The 22,682-nt window shown below is 42.0% G+C and overlaps 1 protein-coding gene across 1 annotated transcript in view; it reads left to right on the top strand.

Annotated features, from left to right (window-relative positions):
• Positions 1-22,682, top strand: part of ppp1r13l (protein phosphatase 1, regulatory subunit 13 like) — a 200,402-nt gene that overhangs the window by 135,631 nt on the left and 42,089 nt on the right. The window contains exons 3-5 of the mRNA XM_039768088.1: positions 8,889-8,983; positions 9,125-9,240; positions 14,367-14,925. Coding sequence (XP_039624022.1) covers positions 8,947-8,983; positions 9,125-9,240; positions 14,367-14,925 — 712 coding nt within the window. The 5' untranslated portion in view covers positions 8,889-8,946. The remainder of the gene's footprint in view (positions 1-8,888; positions 8,984-9,124; positions 9,241-14,366; positions 14,926-22,682) is intronic.

The raw sequence follows: 22,682 nt of genomic DNA, 5'->3' as shown, positions 1-22,682 counted from the left end.
ATAGAGATAAAGATCTGAAAACTACTGATGCTCTGTTAATGTTTAAGGTCCTCCTTCAAAGGAGATTGAGAATCAAATTTGCATATTTTAAACTTATTAATCAATTACATATATCTAAAGAAATCTGGGCTGTAAATGATGTTTTATGCTCCATGGAAGATGAATGTCTGGTACTAAAGTATGAGTAGGAAAAGTTTGTTATTAAATGTTTAACTTTGGCTGTTAATCTGACTGCAATTATGTTATAATTGTTAATAAAGGTCTATTTAAAATAACAAAAAAATCTATCTATCTATCTATCTATCTATCTATCTATCTATCTATCTATCTATCTATCTATCTATCTATTGATTATATAGTGCCTTTCATTTCTATCTATCTATCTATCTATCGATTATATAGTGCCTTTCATCTATCTATCTATCGATTATATAGTGCCTTTCATATCTATCTATCTATCTGTTATATAGGGCCTTTCATATCTATCTATCTATCTATCTATCTATCTATCTATCTATCTATCTATCTATCTATCTATCTATCTTAGTTAGTATATGTTGCCCCAGGGTCCTGGAGAACATGATTTCATGCCAGTTTGTGCTCCAGTACGGTGTTTGGGTGGTATGACAGTAAAACCACTTGAGATGTGTCCTTTAATATTTAGTCTTCATCTCTTGGTCTTTTAATATTTTTTTTTACTTAAAGCAACCAACTAGCTGCAGTAGACAGCTTCAAATCTGAGGTCACAGTTTTTTGTTGGTTCACGATGTCAGATGGGAACAGCTGATCCTAGTGGGACGTTTAATGGCTTGCTTTTTTTAATAACTGGGGACAATGGCATTGTGGTAATCATTTGAGTGGATTTCATTGGTGGCTGCAATGGTTTTGTGGGTGTTGTAAAGGACTGTAAGTGGTATAGTTGGCCTGGGCATATGACAAAGCTGCAAGTCCCCGTCCTTAGTTGTGAGTAGCATATAAAAATGAACGTTTGACTTCCGGTGTATGTTACTTGTGTTGGGTGACTCTGGAGAGGCTTACTCTGGCTGGACAGTAAATATAGAGGATTATGCCAAATGTACAGTGGATTAAAAAAAGCCTACACACCCCTGTTAAAATGATGTAAAAAAAAAATAAAATGAAGAGAAATGATGTCAGGACATTTTTCCACTTTTATTATGAAATTCCAGCCTATACAACGAACATAAAAGTAAATCAGAAACCATTCAGGGAAAAATAAAAATCCCAAACTTACAAGAACAGGTTGCATAAGTGTGAACACCCCTAAACTTGTGCTTTGTTGAAGTATCTTTTGATTTTATGACAACACTCGGTCTACTTTGGCAAAAGCCTAGCAGCTTGGCACATCTTGACTTCCTTGCAGAATGTTCTAGATCTGCTCGTTTGCAGGGGCCTCTCCTGTGCACAGCTCTAATCAGGTTCTCCCCATCAAGATTTTCATTCTGGAATCAGGTCCGGGCTCTGACTGGGCCATCCCAGAACGCTGATCTTCTTTTGGTGAAGCCATGGCTTTGTTGTATGTTTTGGGTCTTTGCTGTGCTGAAATGTGAAATTCCTCTTCATCTTCAGCTTCCTAGCAAACACCCTGAAGGTTTTGAGCGAAAGTTGACTGGCATTTAGAGCTGTTCATGATTACCTGTACCCACTGCTGGTTGAAGCCCATTTGGAGCCCTCGACAGGGTGGACTGACACCGCCTCACACTGTATTGTTCGGCTTTGGTGACCTTTAGGGGGCCCCATCTCAGTATCCAGAATGCATTGCTCCTTCAGTAGCACAAACAGCAGCCTTTTGTGTATTTATCACAGACTTTAAGGAGCTCGCGCCCCTTGGTGTACAGAGTGTGTGCACTTTTACTTTCATGAATGGCGCCTACTCAGTATCATCAGAATTCAAGGGCTGGGAATGTGCACCCCTTAGTTTTCATAAATGTCCGCTCACAGGTGATGACCCCCTGGGTGGCCGTGTAGGTCACCTAATGGATTGACAGGTTCTGCCCTTACCTTAACTAAAGCCCCCTACTTTGGCTGAAAGAAAGAAAATCATGACGCCGCCACCAACCACGCTTCACCCTGGGAATGGGTTTCTCCTGGTGATGTGTTGTGTTGTTTTTGCACCAAACATATCTTTTGGAATTATGACCAAAAAGTTCAAGACGTCAGGATGATCCTGCAGAAATGGGTGGACTTTACTCAGTGGCAGTCAGAGTCACTTTAATTGATGGCAGGCTTACTAATTACTATTTAACACGAGAATGAATATGAGGTTTGCTTCCTGGGTCCTCCCTGTGTGGATTTTGCATGTTCTCCCCATGTCTTTGTAGGTTTCCTCCCACAGTCCAAAGACATGCAGGTTAGGTGCATTGGAGATCCTAAATTGTGTGTGTGTGTGTGTGTGCCCTGCAGTGGGCTGGCACCCTGCTCGGGGTTTGTTTCCTGCCTTGCACCCTGTGTTGGCTGGGATTGGCTCCAGCAGACCCCAGTGACCCTGTAGTTAAGATGTAGCAGGTTGGATAATGGATGGATGGATGAAGTTCAGGATGATCCTGCAGAAATGGGTGAACTTTACTCAGTGGCAGTCAGAGTCACTTTAATTGATGGCAGGCTTACTAATTACTATTTAACACGAGAATGAATATGAGGTTTGCTTCCTGGGTCCTCCCTGTGTGGATTTTGCATGTTCTCCCCATGTCTTTGTAGGTTTCCTCCCACAGTCCAAAGACATGCAGGTTAGGTGCATTGGAGATCCTAAATTGTGTGTGTGTGTGTGTGTGCCCTGCAGTGGGCTGGCACCCTGCTCGGGGTTTGTTTCCTGCCTTGCACCCTGTGTTGGCTGGGATTGGCTCCAGCAGACCCCAGTGACCCTGTAGTTAGGATGCAGCAGGTTGGATAATGGATGGATGGATGAAGTTCAGGATGATCCTGCAGAAATGGGTGAACTTTACTCAGTGGCAGTCAGAGTCACTTTAATTGATGGCAGGCTTACTAATTACTATTTAACATGAGAATGAATATGAGGTTCGCTTCCCAGGTCCTCCCTGCATGGAGTTTGCATGCTCTTCCTGTGTCTTTGTAGGTTTCCTCCCACAGTCCAAAGACATGCAGGTTAGGTACATTGGCAGTCCTCAATTGTCCTTAGTGTGTGGTGGGTGTATGTGTGTGCCCTGCGGTGGGCTGGCACCCTGCCTGGGGTTTGGTTCCTGCCTTGCACTCTGTGTTGGCTGGGATTGGCTCCAGCAGACCCCAGTGACCCTGTAGTTAGGATGTAGCAGGTTGGATAATGGATGGATGAACATGATTGGTTGATTCTGAATACAGTCACATGTTTAACTGCAATACAGTTTGCACACTTATGCAACCAGACTTCTTTTTTGAATATCATCTCTGGATTTTGATTTTTGTTTTCTTCACCATTTTTCTACAGGCTGTTATTTCACAATTAAGGTGGAGCAAGTTCTGGCATGATGTATTTTGGTTTCATTATTTTAAAGCACCAAAAGCAAAATCCTGCAAAATAACAGGGGTGTGTAGACAACTGATATCCAGTGTATTTAGTGCCTTACTCTTTTTTTCCCAAGTATTCATGTCTGTGTTCACTTTACTGTCTCTATGTCAACATCTCCTGTTTAATTTTAGCATTATTTGACATCTCTCCAAGAATGATTGCAATAATATGCAGAACGTGAATCAAACAAGATACTTAAAACCCCACCCTTGGGAGTGCCTGAACTTAATAGACATAGTAGGGGCATTTATTAATAATACCTGCGGTTTTTCTGTGGAAAAGTTCTATGAACCCGCTTTTCCGGTACAGGGTTATGGAAAATTGAAGCCATTCCAGCAATAGCAGTGACTAAAATGCCAGGGATGATTCACACACACATACTCTCTCACACTTACACTTTAGAGCCATCAGGTAAACAAACAGCATGTGTTTGAACTGTGGAAGAAAATCTGCGTAGGAATCCTACAAGAAAGTGGAAAGAACTTCCAAACCGCACAAACAGAGCACCCCAATGACATAGGGCTCTGGGCATTGTGTGAAATAACGGGGTAATCTGGGAGTCTATTTACAATGACAACTTATGTTTTGAAAAGCGCTCCTCACTGAATGCTGGCGCAGCGCGCTGATAGCAATTCTCAGTTAAAATACCAGTATAGGTGATACGAATTACTACATACAGAACTGGTACACACATCAATACGGATTTGTTAAGACACATAGAACAAACTAGAAACTAAAGAAACAAAATGGAAACCGACAATACCTGTCCAATGATTAACTGATGAACTACGGTCAGTTGACAATGGAGAAGACTGAAATTGTCACTGCCCTGGAGACCTCGGCTAACTGGCCGCCTACCCGCTCCTGGTTTTTCTATGGTGGAGTCTGTGATGCCCGTCTGATTTGATGATTCCAATGCTCCTTTATGCAATATGACTTTTGCATTTCTAAGAGAGCAGCCTGTTAGTAGAGCTGTAGCACCAAGTGCCCCGTCCATATACTGAGAAATGAAACAGAGTAGATGAGGGTGAGTGATGGTTTACAAATGTCATATGACTTATTTTAATACTAATGATACTAATGGCTCCTGTCGATCATGGAGAATCCACTGCATCCACTGAGCAGGATCATCTCCAGACAGAGGAGCAGCTTCAGTGACAGACTGCTGTCACCATCCTACTCCACTGACAGACTGAGGGGATCATTCCTCCGCCACACTATGCGACTCTTCAATTCCACGTTAATGTGGAAAACGTTAAACGTTAACATTATACAAAGTTACTATCTGTTATATCTTTCTGAGAAGGTTGGCATCCTTCATCATCTGCAGTAAGATGCTGCAGATGTTCTACCAGACGGTTGTGGCGAGTGCCCTCTTCTACGCGGTGGTGTGCTGGAGTGGCAGCATAAAGAAGAAGGACGTCTCACGCCTGGACAAACTTGTTAAGAAGGCAGGCTTTATTGTAGGAGTAAAGTTGGACAGTTTAACATCTGTGGCAGAGCGACGGGCATTAAGAAAACTCCTGTCAATCATGAAGAATCCACTGCATCCACTGAACAGGATCATCTCCAGGCAGAGGAGTAGCTTCAGTGACAGACTTTTGTCACCGTCCTGCTCCACTGACAGACTGAGGAGACCCCACACTATGCGACTCTTCAATTCCACCCGGGGGAGTAAATGCTAACATTAATTTTATTTTAATTTTTTTCATTTTTATTACTATTTAATTTAATATTGTTTCTTTGTATCAGTATACTGCTGCTGGATTATGTGAATTTCCCCTTGGGATTAATAAAGTATCTATCTATCTATCTATCTATCTATCTATCTATCTATCTATCTATCTATCTATCTATCTATCTATCTATCTATCTATCTATCTATCTATCTATCTATCTATCTATCTATCTATCAACAACAGAGATGAAGCATGCACAGCTAATCAGCAGCTCTAGTCAGGGTATGCTGGATTAAAGTCTTTGGTCTTCAGCCTGATTTAAAAGCTGAGACTGAAGGGGCAGCTCTTCTAGTAGCAGGTAGATCATTCCATTGCTTCTTAGATTAGATTATTTATTGATAAAAGCACATTTAAAACAACAGAGGTTGTGCCAAAGTGCTGTACAAAGAAGCATTAAAATAAAAACAATGCAAACAATCATGCAGAAGCAGATCAATAAAACCACAAATTATAACATCCACCACAGTCTCATTATACATAGTGAAAGGCAGAAGAACACAAGTAGGTCTTAAGTCGACTTTTAAAAACCTCGATAGAGAATGAAGACCTGATGTGAAAAGGCAAGTCATTTAAAAGCCGAGGAGCAACAACTGAGAAAGCTCGGTCTCCCTTTGAATTCAGCCGAGATCTTGGAACTATAAGGAGTAGGCGTCCAGATGGTGCTGTAACTAAAAGCTTGGTCCCTACTTTTATTTTATTAATCCTTGGAATCTTATGTAGGTTGGCATCTTAGGATCTTAATGCACACTCTGGATTGTAAGTATTGATAAGCACAGATAAGTAAGCAGGGCCTTTGTGTGGAATAGCGGCTCCACAGCTCAGATGAAAAAGCCCAGTTTTTAAATAGATATTCGCCACACTCGCAGCTTAAAGAGTGGGCATGGTAGTATGGCCGGAGCGTTTCCTGGAGGCTACGTGAGGCAGGCATTTCCTCACTTTTGTGCACAGGTGGGGAATCGTCCGTATCCATAATTGATGCCGGGAGCTGCTAATCACCTGAGCCACGTCTCCATTATATATAGTAGGAGCGAGAGTGCGAAGGGTAGGAAAAGAAAAGTTCTGAAAGAGAGAACGGAGGTTAAAGGAGGAAGAATGGGAGGCAGGAAGAGAAGGAGCCAATTTGAGTGAGTGAGTGAGTGAGTGAGTGAGTGAGAGAGAGAGAGAGAGAGCAGGCTCACTATAAAAACAGGCAGCTGGGAAAAGTGAGCCCTAGTGGGGTGTTTGGCTGGCACCTGGGGCCAGTTGGTAGTGGTCACTCCTGCTGAGCGTTAGTGAGGAACAGGAGTGACCGGAAGGTGGATGGCTCACTGCATAAGGCCGAGGAAGGCAGAGGGATTCAGGAGATTTGGAATTGGAACCCCAATGTGAGCGCCCTGGCCGTTGGTGGAACCCAAGTCTCGGTCCAAGTAAACTGGTGCCATACGGAAGTACGGAAGGCAACCAGTTGTAGTGAAGGTCAGCTGCAGCTAGGGTGACTCCCCTGGTGCAGTGCCCGGATGGGAGAAGCAGGGGAGCCACCAGGTAAGGAAGGCATAGGTTTTGTTTTTAAAAGGACTGCTTCCAGCCAGCGATTTTAACCTCATTTTTATTGGAATTATTTTAACCTCCACATTTTTCAGTTTGGTTTTTAACGGATTATTTATTTAATGACTTTTTGGATGCACTGCACTATTTATTTGGACACTGCGTTCATTTTGTTGTTTTTAATAAAAGCATTTTGCACCTTCCCCTTGCTTTTCATTGTGTCCACAATGATCAGCTCAGCCAGTGACATTACAGACGGTGTCGGGTTCAAGAGCTCCTAAAAAGGAGATGGGAGCATGAAGTGGGACCCACATTGTCACACTTTACAATTTAAGGCTTTTTGAAATCCACCCTAAACTTAACCTGAGAGCCAGTGTAAGGACTTAAGAACTGGGGTTATGTGTTCGTATCTTCTAGTTCTTGTAATAATTCTTGCAGTAGCCTTTTGAATTAACTGAAAGCTGCATTAAGAACAGTTGGAACAGCCAATGAATAGCGCATTGCAGTAGTCAGTCCTACCAATGCATGATTTGCCAAAAGCCTTAGTCTTCCAGCATTTTTAAGAGAGGCAAAAACATGTTTTGGATAGTTTTGTAATATGTACAGTACAGGCCAAACGTTTGGACACACCTCCTCATTCAATGTGTTTTCTTTATTTTCATGACCATTTCCAGCACTCCATCACTCTCCTTCTTGGTCAAATAGCCCTTACACAGCCTGGAGGTGTGTTTGGGGTCATTGTCCTGTTGAAAAATAAATGATCGTCCAACTATCCTGACTTCTGCACAACACAACTGCTGGTCCCAACCCCATTGATAAAGCAAGAAATTCCACTAAATAACCCTGATAAGGCACACCTGTGAAGTGAAAACCATTTCAGGTGACTACCTGTTGAAGCTCATCGAGAGAATGCCAAGAGTGTGCAAAGCAGTAATCAGAGCAAAGGGTGGCTATTTGGAAGAAACTAGAATATAAAACATGTTTTCAGTTATTTCACCTTTTTTTGTTAAGTACATAACTCCACATGTGTTCATTCATAGTTTTGATGCCTTCAGTGAGAATCTACCAATGTAAATGGTCATGAAAATAAAGAAAACTCATTGAATGAGGAGGTGTGTCCAGACTTTTGGCCTGTACTGTATTTCAATGACATGCTAGTGTCAAAAATAATACCTAGATTGCAAACTGGTTCATTAAACACAATGGTGATTCAAACGGGATTAAAGAGTCACAGAATGTTCTTGCGGCTGGCAGGTTTCACTCCCTCTGCCCTAGCCGATACAATAAGTCGTTTTCTATTACAAAGTGAGGACCCTGTGGCATGGGCTGATGAGTGCGTTGGCCATTGACTAACATGACTGCATTTTTAGCAAATTTCACAGAGTCATCGTTCCACTGTTCCCTTTTAAAAGAAGCCTAGAAGAAACAGGGACAGGACCTGACAAATAACCAGGTGGGAGAGTACCGGGGCCGAGTTTCCGGATAGGGGATTCGTCCTGTCGTATGGAAAGCCCCTTTACAGCCTCCACTCCCAAAATACATAACCGGGCTCTTTCTTCCTGCCGACTATGCCACTGTCATAAGAACGCGCCAAAGACATCAGTCCCGCAGTGGAGCATCGGCACAAATATTAGGAAGGTTTTCTTCACACAGAGAACTATAGAGACATGGAATTACGTGACCAAGTCATGTGGTAGTCAGTAGAGCTTTAGGGACCATCAAAACTAAGCTTGATGTTCGTTTGGAAGAATGAAGTGGATAGGACTGACAAGCTTTGTTGGGCTGTTGTCGTCCAGATTGTTCTGTTGTTCTTAAAGTTAAAAATGTGAATGAGCAGAGATGTTTAAGCCAGGCTAGTGTGGTGGTCCCAACATTAAACCAAGCGATAAAATAAAGGAGCTGCATCTCAATCTGTTAACCTCTCCGAGGTGTTTTATGACGAGCTGTTAAAATTGTACTCCCAACAGTTCTGAACGTAAAATGTAATGAAAGCTAAAGGAAAAAAATATTTTTTTTTTTCTTCTCATTCAGTGTACTACTCTTTAGACAGATCTCATTGCCTATGCTCGTTCTACATTTATATTATGTTCACCTCTTCTTTCTAGCTGTTCAAGAAGACATACATACTTGAGAAGTGAATTGGAACCAGGAGGAGGCTCAATAATGGATGCGTTTTCAGGAATTGGCAAGAGTGCTATATGTAAGTAAAAGTACAGATTGTGGGAAATCTGGTCTGGTGTACTGCTGATGGCGTCACCTGGGTGGCCCACAAAGTATGCTCGCTATCTCTGTTTCCTTGGATTTTCTGACTTCTCACATTCCTGCCTTTTTCCATTAACAGTGCAAAGCAGAAACCTGGAACTCAATGCCTCGTTTACCACAGCAGATGAGCTGTCCAAGGAGCTGGGCAGCATGTGGGAGGAGTGCAGCGCGTCAAATGAAGCCACTGATGAAAAGGTAAAGTGGCCATCATCATTACCAGCGTTTGTTTATGTTCTGATGTCTATGTCTAATTTCTTATGGGTCATCCTTCACAGTACTCTACCTTTCTAATCTCACATTAATAACATCACCCGGTCTGCTTACTTCCACCTACGTAATATTAATCGCATCCTCCTCTCCCTCAATTCCCATACCACTGCCATTCTTGTTCACAGTCTTGTTACTTCTCATCTGGACTATTGCGATTCACTCCTCTTCGGTCTCTCTAATAAATCTCTCCATAAGCTTCAGCTAGTCCAGAATTCTGCTGCTCGCATCATTACTCCAACCCCGTCTAGTCACCATATTACTCCGGTCTTGCAGCAGCTTCATTGGCTCCCTTTTAAGTTTCAAATTGATTTTAAAATTCTGCTGTTAACATTTAAGGCCATTCATAACCTCACCCCTCCATATCTGTCCGACATTCTTCATGTTGCCATTCCCTCCCGTAACCTCAGATCCTCTTCCTTCATCCATCTGACCGTCCCTCTCACCCATCTCACCACCACTGGGAGCGGAGCATTCAGCCGTTCTGCTCCCAAGCTCTGGAACTCCATACCATCTGAACTTAGAAATATCGAATCCTTTTCAACCTGCAAATGTAAACTTAAAACCCATCTCTTTAAAATGGCTTTTTCTTTATGATTACAGTGGCTTTGTTTGGTTTTAATTTTTATATTTTCTGATGTTTGAAGTTTGTTTATAATGTATTTTTTATTTGTTTGTTCAGTGTCCTTGAGTTCTTAGAAAGACACTGTGATAAGAAGGGACAAGAGACATGGCAAGGTTTGGGGCAGCCACCCGTATAATTCAGTGTCCTGCCTGCAAATGTAAATGCTTTTTAGTTTTAGCCAAGCTTACAAGAGAGAGTCCAAAACAGAACTGAATTCCAGGGAAAAGGTGTGAGGCTTTATAGGAAGTCTGGGGGAAGTGATGTCGTCCTCGGGGCCGGGACCGGAAGTGGGGTGTCCCGAGTCTAGGCGGTGGCTCCTGGTGGGATTTCCTGGGAAAGGACAGCAGGGAAGTTAGAAAGAGCGTCAGTGCACCCCACCACGCCCTGGGCAGATGTATTACCATTCATCTCCAAGCCCTTCAGCTGCCTGCTATTCACACGTGTGTAACAGCACCTTGTATAAATAAAATGTATTATTATTATTATTAAAGGTCAAAGGGCACCACCTGACTTTACTAGAACTGTGACACCAAAAAGAAATGTACAAGTATTTTGGGATGACTGATCTAATACCTGCTGGACAATGTTATGGTTGTTTGTTTAATTTTTAGCTTATATTATTACTGTTGCATTGTCCATTATACTGTATCAACCATATTTTTACAATAATATTGTTTCTTTTTCCCCTTGGGATTAATAAAGTATCTATCTATCTATCTATCTATCTATCTATCTATCTATCTATCTATCTATCTATCTATTATATAGTGCCTTTCCTATCTATCTATCTATCTATCTATCTATCTATCTATCTATCTATCTATCTATCTATCTATCTATCTATCTATCTATCTATCTATTATATAGTGCCTTTCACATCTATCTATCTATCTATCTATCTATCTATCTATCTATCTATCTATCTATCTATCTATCTATTATATAGTGCCTTTCCTATCTATCTATCTATCTATCTATCTATCTATCTATCTATCTATCTATCTATCTATCTATCTATCTATCTAATAGTGCCATTCCTATCTATCTATCTATCTATCTATCTATCTATCTATCTATCTATCTATCTATCTATCTAATATTCTTATAACATTTTTTCAATATTTACAGTGGATTCAGAAAACGTTCAGACCCTTTCACTTTCTGCTCACTTTATTTATTATGTTGTGTTCCCCAAACTCGGTCCCGAGGACCCCCAGTATCTGCCGGTTTTTGTTCCAATGAGATTCCTAATCAGTGACATCGCCTGATAACGCTGATCTCATTTAATTAGCTGGGATTATTTTTCTCTTATTCTACATTCAGAAAAGCACAGCAGTATGATTTTTACATTTATAAGACATTTAGAAATATTTCTGCTTTTGCTATCAATTTAAATGCTGAACTCCCTTTTGTTGATTGCATTCTACTTTGCCCTTTCTCTGTGCAGTTTTTCCCCTTCGTTGTATCTTATTAATGACAATTAAAAATGAGCAGAGCAGACACGCAGGCGATCAACACTGAATAATCAGGCTGCACGAACTTTAGCATCAGACCCACTAATTAGTAAATAATAGATTAATGAAACCATTAGAACACCTAGAAAAGTAGAATGAAAATCAAGATGAAAATATTGTTAAAAAGAAAAAAAAATAAATTGTTCCCATATAACTGCTTAGTACATTTCAATATATTGTGGACGCTAGAGGTGCTGTTGCCTCGTGAAACCCCACAGACAGACGTCCAGGATGCACGTTTAAAAGCACCAAGAAGAATTCTTTAATATTTTCTTCAATACAGTGCACACAGCACCACACACTCCACAACTCTCCAATACTTATACAATAATCAATAATCACAATAATATCCTCAACTCCCTGCAGCTTCGTCACCCAACCTCCCAACTCCGGCTCAGTTTTCTAAAGATCACGTGGGCAAGATGTAAGCAGATGAGACCAAAAGAGAACTTTTTGGTTTAAATGAAAAGCGTTATGTTTGGAGAAAGTATGTAATATGCAATCATTTTCCTTAATAAATAAATGACCAAGCATAATATATTTGTCTCATTTGTTTAACTGGTTTCTCTTTATTTACTTGTAGGACTTGAGTGAAAATCTGATGATGTTTTTCAGGTCATATTTATACAGAAATATAGAAAATTCTAAGGGGTTCACAAACTTTCAAGCACAGCTGTATGTGCGTGCAAAACACGACTATCCCAATGACACCAGTGACTAATCTATACTAATAAAAGGCAAAGCCCTCACTCACTCACTGACTCATCACTAATTCTCCAACTTCCTGTGTAGGTAGAAGGCTGAAATTTGGCAGGCTCATTCCTTACAGCTTACTTACAAAAGTTGGGCAGGTTTCATTTCGAAATTATATGCGTAATGGTCATAACTGGAACCTATTTTTCTCCATATATTGTAATGGAATTTAGCTCGATGGCCGTGGGGGGTGGAGTTGTGTGTGACATCATCACATATATGTGTGTATATATGTAGATCTGTATATATATGTACAGTATGTATGTGTATGTGTGTATATATGTATATTTATATGTATGTATGTATGTCTATATGTATGTGTGTATATGTATGTGTATACAGGTATATATGTTGATATGTGTATACATGTATATATATGTAGATGTGTATATGTATATATATATATATAGATATGTGTATGTGTATGTGTACATATGTGTATATGTAGATATGTTTATATGTATATATGTATATGTTTATATGTGTGTGTGTCTGTGTGTGTGTGTGTATATATATACGACAGCAACACTCATAACAGTGACAAAACAATTACATGTTACGTTATTTTCAAAATGTTCCCCTTTCTTTTTCATAACTTCTTTAACACACTACTTCTTCGCTGCGAAGCGCGGGTATTTTGCTAGGTATTATATAAGAAGACGAATATAGCCATATTTACATTGAATCCTCCCTTGCCCATAAACAATTAACAGAAACACGGAACACAAATACATCCACAGATTAGTTAAACACAGCTATTGAAATGTTGTGAAAAATGAGTCCAAAGTAAAGTCTGGCGGTATTGATGCTGACTGTAGTGTTATTGTGCTCCTTCCTGAAAACAAAACGACCTCACCGTGAAAAGTTCTGGCAATGGCTGGTATGAATCCGAACCTTGGGGTTACTCGGCTCTGGCTGTCGTGATGTTCAATCGGATGTCGAAAAAGCAAGCAATGGAATGATGCAATAAGAGGCAGTGATGAATCTGTAAATGATCAGGTCAATTGTCTACTTTCTCCTCTCTCTCTCTCCTCGTCTTCCTCTCGCCTTCGCTCTTCTTTTTTAAACACAGAATGTCCCGGATGTACCTGGTGAGTTTGACAGGTGATTTCCTTCTTGGGGCTGCGGACTCTCTCCATCATCCTTCCCCTCTTCACTTACAGGGACAACATTTACTGACGCACATATAACAACGGACAGTAAATGGGATGATGAAAACAGAACGCACTCAGCCCAGACCAAAACAAATCCTTATTATTATGTAGCCCCGCTTCAACAACAGTTTCTGATTTCCTATCGACCTGCGAAACTAAACACACTGACAACACAATGTATGTGCTACAGCACCTCTGTTGCGCTCTGCTGAAGCAATTCATTTGTGCTCACGAATCAGTTCTTATGATTCAAAAGAGAAGAAATCATTCATCGATCGTCCATCACTATTGCACTAGTTCTTGTTTTCCTTTCCTCCGCTGCTGCTTGTCCTTTGGTCAGTCAGTCAGTCATCATCCAACCCGCTATATCCTAACACAGGGTCACAGGGGGGTCTGATGGAGCCAATCCCAGCCAGCACAGGGTACAAGGCAGGAACAAATCCCCAGGCAGGGCGCCAGCCCACTGCAGGGTACACACACACAACAACCACACATTAGGGACAATTTAGGATCGCCAATGCACCCAACCTGAATGACTTTAGATCATGGGAGGAAACCCACGCAGACACGGGGAGAACATGCAAACTCCACGCAGGGAGGACTCGGGAAGCGAACCCACAGGTCTCTCCATACTGCGAGGCAGCAGCACTACCCACTGCGCCACCGTGCCACCTTGTCTTTTGGTAGCTTACAATATCTGTGATCTCTTGGTATGTTTATTACTTTATGATTTTTGTTCTAGTTCTTCATTTTGGCAATCTGTGTAGAGAGATTAGCCAATATATTGTAATTGGTCTTGCAGGTAATTAACTTGAATGTGCCTTTGTTAAGGATCTTTGTCATATTACTTACTCTTAAATAAGCCTCTTACTAAACAAAGATCCCCTGTTACTTCTTTAACTTCACACTGAAATACTTTCAGATGTTCTAACTAACGTCTAATGGATGTTTCTATATAAGTTTGCGAATGAACAGTAATGTTTTCTAATGCACCCTTTTTGGTTTCAGGGCACATATCCTGATTACAAAGCCTCTCCTGTTAACTCAGGGGAGAATCCGGACACCGTCAGTTATTCCTCCAGGATGAAAGATCAACAAATGACAAGCGATACCAGTCCAGCCAGCAAATCTTTACCCTTCAGCCCATCTGGTCAGTTAAGTCAAGATCAGTCCCCCAAACCCCTGGACTCCATTTCAAGCAGCAAATACACACCTACCTTTTACTATACCTCTGAGCGTCAGACACCTCCCTTGGGACAGCATGAAAGATCTCCATCTCCTTCTCCTCGTTCAGTCATTTCGGAAATCCATAACTATGATCAGATGTCACCGGTCCAGTCATCTCGCTTTTTCGCCCAGACACAGAAAAAAAGTTCTTCTTCGCAGTCTTTACAGTATGACACTGGGTCTTTGGGACGGAGCTCAGGGTGGTCCCCACAGAAGGAGAGAAGCCCTTCCCCTCACCCAGCTTCTGTAGTACCGCAGGAGTTTGCTGCTACACCTCGACAAAGCAAGCCACTGGTCTCCAGCACTCTGCCGAGGAACTTCAGAGAGATAAAAACATACGGTAATGTAGCACATCTCGGTTGTGATGTTGTTTCGCTAATGTTGTAGCTGAAAGTTTTACAAAATAAAACTGGGAACAAAATTTGCTGTGAGTCTAGAATGAAATAGTTTTTCACAGTTTCAGATATGCATGCACTAAAACACTAAAACAGATCAGTATAGCATGTGTGGAGGCTGGCCTGGACACAGACAGGCAGACACGTTCATGTCACCCACAAACACGTTTATTTTCACTATTATATACAAGGGTGCCACACAAAGTCCCCAAAGTCCTGGCCACACAATGCCTTTCTTCAGACCGCCTCCTTCTCTCTTCTTCAGCTCAGTCCACTCCACTCCCGACTCTCGCCCTGAATGAAGGGAGACGGCCCCTTTTATTATCCCCCAGATGTGCTCCAGGTGGGTTCCTGCAATCTTCCATGGACACACCCCGTGTGGCGGAAGTGCCGGCTGCATCCCCGGAAGCACTCCAGGTGTCCCTGCTCCTCTTCCCCCCAGTACTTCCTGGTGTGGCGGAAGTGCTGAGGTCCAGGGCTCCAAAGGCATGGGGGCGACCACGGGCCCCTACAGGGTGAAGCTTCAAAGCTCTGAACCCGTGGCCCCCAAAGGAACCAGGGAGGTCGCCCCCAGATGGTCTGGGGAAGGCGCAAGCCCTCCTCAGGTCCTCCTTGGCGTCCCGGCTAGGTCGCCACCCCAGCCACCTCTGACACATGATATACAGTGGGTATAGAAAAGAATCCCCCCCTTCGAAATATTCCCATTTGTTTTTGCTTTACATCCTTAAATGAAAACACACACACAAAATATTTATTCCCAGCTTTACTGGGAACCTAAAATATCCAAGTGAAAGATATCACAGTTACAGTTCAGAAGAATTTTAAAAAATCAAAACCAAGACCTACTGAGATTAATAAAGGATCACCCCTCAAATGTCAATGTCATTTTGTTGAACCCCCTTTTGCTTTAATGACAGCCTCGAGTCTTTTGGGATACTTCTCTATCAGCTTTGCACACCTAGATTGTGTAAAATTTACCAACTCTTCTTTACAGAACTGTTCAGGTTCGGTCACATTGGATGGTGAGCGTTGGTGGTCTGCTATCTTCAAATCTTTCCACAGATTTAGGTCTGGGCTCTGACTGGCCACACCAGGACATTCACTTTTTCCTCCTTCAGCCACTGTGTGGTCAGTTTTGCTGTGTGCTTCAGGTTGTTGTCGTGTTGAAAGGTGAACATTCTGCTCATCTTCAACTTTCTGGCAGAGGGTAGCAGGTTTTCCTCAAGAACTTGACGGTATTTTGCCCCATCCATTTTTCCTTCGACCCTAACGTGAGCCTCATGCCCTGTGGCAGAGAAACACCCCCAACACCCTCACAACAGGATGCTGCCCCCTCCGTGGTTAACTGTAGGTATGGTGTGTTGTGGATGGTGAGCTGCTTTGGTGTACAGTTTGATATTGAGGTCAAATAGTTTGATTTTGGTCTCATTTGACCATAAGACCTTTTTTCTACTTGGCATCAGAATCTTCAAGGTGCATTCTGGCAAAGCTCAAACGAGCCTTACTTAATGTGGCCTTTCTTGAGAAGTGACTTTTTCCTTGCGATCCTCCCGAAAAAGCTGGAAGAAATATTGGCTTATGTGTTTTCATTTAAGGCTGTAAAGCAAAAAAATGGGAATATTTCAAAGGGTGAGGTGATTCTTTTCTTTACCTACTGTATCTCACACAGTGGGTCTTTACCATAGCATCACCGAGAATAGTAACTTCTAAAACAAAGGTGTCACACTCCAGTCCTGGTGGGTCGCATTGGCTGCAGGTTTTCATTCTTACCATCTTCTTACTGTAATTAGTAACCAGTTTTTGCTGCTAATTACTTCTTTTAATTAACTTGACAGGCCCTTTAGTTGTTTCTTTTTCCTTAATTAGCTGCCAAACATTAATGAGACCCAAAACAAGCCGCCACATCACACAATATCTGAAAATAAAGAAAGGTGACGGTCACAGTAAGGTTGATCTCTCAACTCACCAAAACACTTTGACAATGTTCACTGCATGCTCCCATCGTCCGTCCGGGAGCCCTTAAACCCTGCACCTTCGGTAATGTTACCGATGAACACGGCAGTGAGGCACAACAAATAGAGCAAGGGGATGGTGCAAAAGTGCAAAGTGCTTTTATTTAAAAACAGCAAACAAACAACAATCAAAAACAAATAGTGCAGTGCATCACAAAGTCATTAAATAAATAATCCATAACAACAGGTGTTATTGTGGAGGTTAAAAATCCAATAAATAGAAAAAACAACAATCCTTTAAAATGAGGTTAAAACAATGCTGGAAGCAGTCTCTTAAAAACAACATAAAGCCTGGTGCTTCTTTTACCTGGAGGCTCCCCTGCTTCTATCTGGGCCCCGCAACAGGAGAGTCTCCCTACCAGCAGCTGACCTTCTTTCTTCTCCACTGGTCTAGAGGCTTCCTGATCCCTGGCTTCAGTCGCACACTCTCCAGACCGAGACTTGGCTTCCCTGGCGACCAGGATGCCCACGTCAGGGAATTCACCACCCAAGCCTCCTGACTCCTGCTGCCTTCTCGGCCTTACGCGGTCAGCTGTCCTTTGCTGTCTCCTCAGTATGCTCAGCAGGAGCAACCACTACCAACTGCCCTGGTGTTGGCCAAACACCCCTGCTAGGGCTCAACTGTCCAGCTGCCAGCCTGCAAGACTTCGTTCGCTTCCTCACTCACACCGGCTCTGTCTCTCTCCACGCTGCTTCCTGCAACCTCCTTTATTCCTTCCTTTTTTCTTTCTTCTTTCTCTCCTTTTTAGCCACCTCGCGCTTCTATTTATGAAGAGGACGTGGCGGCTGTAGCAATCAGCAGCCCCGGGAACAATTACGGATGTGGACGGTTTCTCACCTGTGCACTTAGGTGAGAAACGCCCACACCACGAATTCCCCTGGAACTGCTTCAACCACTCAACCAACATGCCGCCTCGCTAAGCTGCAAGCGCGGTGATTATTTAAAACTGGCCTCTTGACGTGAGCTGTGGACCCGCTATACCGTTCTTATGAAAAACAGAAAATCAACAGTTTTGGAAATGTCAGCTGTGGCAGAACGAGAGCAACAACAAGCCATGGAATTAAATAATGGGGTTTAATTAACAGCAACAATTGGCTTCTCATTAAGAAACTGGTTGGAGTTTGAAGCCCTAGTTTAGCTGGTCATCTCTTGGCTCGTTTCACGTCTCATTTCTGTTTGGCTGCATTTTAATGAGGAAACAAATCAATTCAGAGGACTGAATCCTTCTAACAGGGCTATTAAAATGTGAGTTGGCAGTGAAAACAGGTCACTGATTAGGAAAAGGGTTAGAATGAAAACCTGTAGCCACTGCGCCCCCTGCAGGCCTGGAGTTCGACACCCGTGTTCTAGAAGATTCATGTGCAGGCCTGAAGCCACTGGAATGTGAGTGGCACTTCTTCCAACTATGGTTTATAAACCAGTCATTTGCTAATTGAGTTAATTGTCAATTATTTTTTCTTTTATCATCTGGTTGGCATGAATACGTTTTAACTGTTTATGTGCATTAAAGTCAAACTCAGGATATTTTTCTGAAGAATATTCACAAAGTTGGTGCTGTCTAGTGTATTACAGTGTTGTGATTCTCAAATGATCAATTTGAACTTGAATCAAGGATATTTCTCTATTTGCTGTTTCAATAACCAGCAGGATGAGATCAAATGAACACTTATCTTAAACAGAGCACCCTTTAGACACAAATGTAAACTTTATCTTTAAACAAAGTTGGACCTTTTCATAAACGTAAGCCACGAAGAATATACTGGTTTGCTCATTTTCAGGGCTCAATCGCACATGAAGGACTAAACATATTTTCTTCATTGAGAAATATCACTGATACATTTTAAGTGTGCAGCGTTAAGACAAATCATAACACTCAGTTCAACAGAGCTGCAGAGTAACAGTGAACCAAGGGCAAAGCAATCGGTTATCCTCTGAAGGATCAGACTAACTGCATAACATGCTTGTCGCACAATGTTTAGAACATTTTACACCAGGCGTTGTGCTCCTCTTCCTCACACTCTCCTGGTCTGCAACAGCGGTGATTCCGAGACACTGGTGTTCTTCTAATCTGAATATGGGAACTAAAGCAGGACGATTGCCCCTGTGTCATGGCTCCTAACTCATTTGCTTCAGTGCTGAAGTAAAAGCTCCTATTTTGAATGAAGTCTTGAGACTGTACCTGCCTTCTCTATACAGTAATAAAGTACCAGTGTATTCCTTGGAAATCTGGACTCACCTTTCTGTTTCTCGTGCAGCTAACTCTGTGACCCAAGCTTGACAATACCTGTATATTTTATTTGTAAATGAGACACTAGATGTAATTTTTTTCTATACGAATACAGGTATGAATACAGATGAAAATGAGACGTTAGATATAACTTTTGTTTATAGAATTACAAACTTGCTTCTAGATTGGAGACGGAAGCCACTCCCTAGTAAAAGGCACATGGCAGCCCGCCTGGAGTTTGCCAAAAGGCACCTGAAGGACTCTCAGACCATGAGAAGCAAAATTCTCTGGTCTGATGAGACAAAGATTGAACTCTTTGGTGTGAATGTCGGGTGTCACGTTTGGAGGAAACCAGGCACCGCTCATCACCAGGCCAATACCATCTCCATAGGGAAGCATGGAGGTGGCAGCATCATGCTGTGGGTATGTTTTTCAGCGCCAGAAACTGGGAGACTAGTCAGGATAAAGGGAAAGATGACTGCAGCAATGTACAGAGACATCCTGGATGAAAACCTGCTCCAGAGCGCTCTTGACCTCAGACTGGGGCGACGGTTCATCTTTCAGCAGGACAACGACCCTAAGCACACAGCCAGGATATCAAAGGAGTGGCTTCAGGACAACTCTGTGAATGTCCTTGAGTGGCCCAGCCAGAGCCCAGACTTGAATCCGATTGAACATCTCTGGAGAGATCTTAAAATGGCTGTGCACCGACGCTTCCCATCCAACCTGATGGAGCTTGAGAGGTGCTGCAAAGAGGAATGGGTGAAACTGGCCAAGGATAGGTGTGCCAAGCTTGTGGCATCATATTCAGAAAGACTTGAGGCTGGAATTGCTGCCAAAGGTGCATCGACAAAGTATTGAGCAAAGGCCGTGAATACTTATGTACATGGGATTTCTCAGTTTTTTTTTATCTATACTAATAAAAGGCAAAGCCCTCACTCACTCATCACTAATTCTCCAACTTCCCGTGTAGGTAGAAGGCTGAAATTTGGCAGGCTTATTCCTTACAGCTTACTTACAAAAATAAAGCAGGTTTCATTTTGAAATTCTACACGTAACGGTCATAATGGTCATAAAGGTCGATAACGGTCGACAACATCCGCCATGTTGAACTTTCTTATTTATGGCCCCATCTTCTTGAAATTTGGTAGGCGGCTTCCCTGCGCTAACCGAAACCGATGTACGTACTTATTTCGATGGTATGACGCCACTGTCGGCTGCCATATTGAACTTTTCAACGTCATTAATTCTCCAACTTCCCGTGTAGGTAGAAGGCTGAAATTTGGTATGCTCATTCTTTACAGCTTACTTACAAAAGTTAAGTAGATTTCATTTCGAAATTCTACGTGTAACGGTCAACAATGTCCGCCATGTTGAACTTTCTTATTTATGGCCCCATCTTCACTAAATTTGGTAGGCGGCTTCCCTGCGCTAACCAAAACCAATGTAATGCGTACTTATTTCGGTGGTATGATGCCAATGTTGGCCGCCATATTGAACTTTTCAACGGTCTTTGTTACTTATGGGCCCATCTTCAAGGAATTTGGTACGTGGGTACCCAATGCTAACTGAATCCTACTTACGTACATATATACATCCATAGCCTGCAGCTCAGTCACTGTGTGAGGCGGCGTTGGGTCCCCCATCCCAATGCCTCCCACGATGTTGGCTGCCTGCCTATATAAGGCCGTCCATCGCTCCAGTCTCTACATTCCCTTCCTTGCTTCGCCACGGGATTTACGTCTCCCTGCTGATAACTACAGCCTTTTTATTTAATCCACGGCTTCTCTACTGTTTTATTGTTCATTTATTACGATTATAGTTATTGTGTAGGTATTTTAGACTTACTTTACATTGTTCAGGTACCCATTTCCTTTATCATTCTAACCGTATTCCCCATTAACATGTCTATCGAGGTGATCACCATCGATCAAAGAACTGTCACTTACCGAGTGGTTTCCATGCCCGGAGATGGCACCTGCCTTTCCCATTCTCTTTGTTACATATTGCACGGCCATATCAGGCTCACTCTTGATATCCATTGTGTCTTATGTATTGAATGACTGGGACAGGTTCAAGGTGTGGACTGATGATGGTACAGGAGATAATTACACTACACAGGAGCACTAGAAGACTGAAATGCTTAAGCCCTTCACCTATGGTTCTGCATGTGAGTTGATGGCTGCCGCTGAATTGTTCGGTTGTCGCTTTCAAGTGTACCGAAATGACCAAATATTTTACACCTTTCGACAACCGGCAATGCCTCTTAAACATCTTAGATTGACAGGTGACGATTTCAGTAGTGGACACTTTGATGTTTATGAATGTTTAAACTCTCAAAAGCTAGATGTGAAGTTATCAATGAAACCGGTTATATACTTACAACGCTTGACAGATGCCGAATGTCTCTTCAACACAAGTCCTACAAATACTGTCGTAATTGAAACAAACCATGAAACTCAAACCGATTATGACAGCAGCAATCCAAGCTGTGAGATTTGAGACAAGATTACTATTCACATGGCCAACTGTACGTTGCATGCTCAAGAGTAAGCTCAGCGCACAGCTTGGTCATATTACAACCGGAGGGCCGAACTCACAATGTGGTATACAAAGAGATCCTTAACAAATAATTATTGGTATATTTTCCCTCAGTTTAAAAAGGTTTAATTTTCTTCTTAATAAAAATTTTAAGGCAGTACTTCGCCGCTGCGAAGCGGGTATTTTGATAGATAGATAGATAGATACTTTATTAATCCCAAGGGGAAATTCACATTTTTGCTAGTTTTTAATAAATTTGCAAAAACCTCAAGTACACTTTTATCACGTTGTCATTATGGGGTGTTGTGTGTAGAATTCTGAGGAAAAAAATGAATTTAATCTATTTTGGAATAAGGCTGTGACATAACAAAATGCGGAAAAAGTGATGTGCTGTGAATACTTTCTGGATTTACTGTATCTAAACCACGTTTTGCTAAAGCACTTAAGTGTGAATAGTGTCATTGAAAACAATGGCAAATAACTTTTCAAGTGGTTTAGGAACATGCTGGTCTAATGCTGAATTGCCTGAAAACGCTTCGGTGTGATTGGGCCCCAATGGTATTCTGGTGAGTGACTTTTTGCAGTCCTCTGGCTTTCTGAAGAAATTATTGGTTTTGCGCCAGACTTTTTGTGTTTTCGGTTTAATTTGTGAAAGAGCGACGCATGTCCTTGTTTGCTTCTACATGTCACTGGCATAACATTTTTCCAAGGAAAAAATCAAAAGGCATGTTTACCCCCTGATTTGGAACAAAGCAAATTGACTAGGAGTGTGAAAACGCCTAAAGTAACTAATCAAGTAACAAGTCTTGAAACACCTTCAATGAAAGGTAAATCAAAGAGGTTACCAAACTAAACAAAAGTTTCTTCTTATTTTCCTTGAGTCATTTAGCACTAGGCTATTATTGGTGTTTGTTTTGGAGG

The sequence above is a fragment of the Polypterus senegalus genome, chromosome 11 (assembly GCF_016835505.1).
Source record: "Polypterus senegalus isolate Bchr_013 chromosome 11, ASM1683550v1, whole genome shotgun sequence".
In the NCBI taxonomy this organism is placed as follows: domain Eukaryota; kingdom Metazoa; phylum Chordata; class Cladistia; order Polypteriformes; family Polypteridae; genus Polypterus; species Polypterus senegalus.
This window is presented reverse-complemented; position numbering and strand designations above follow the sequence as displayed.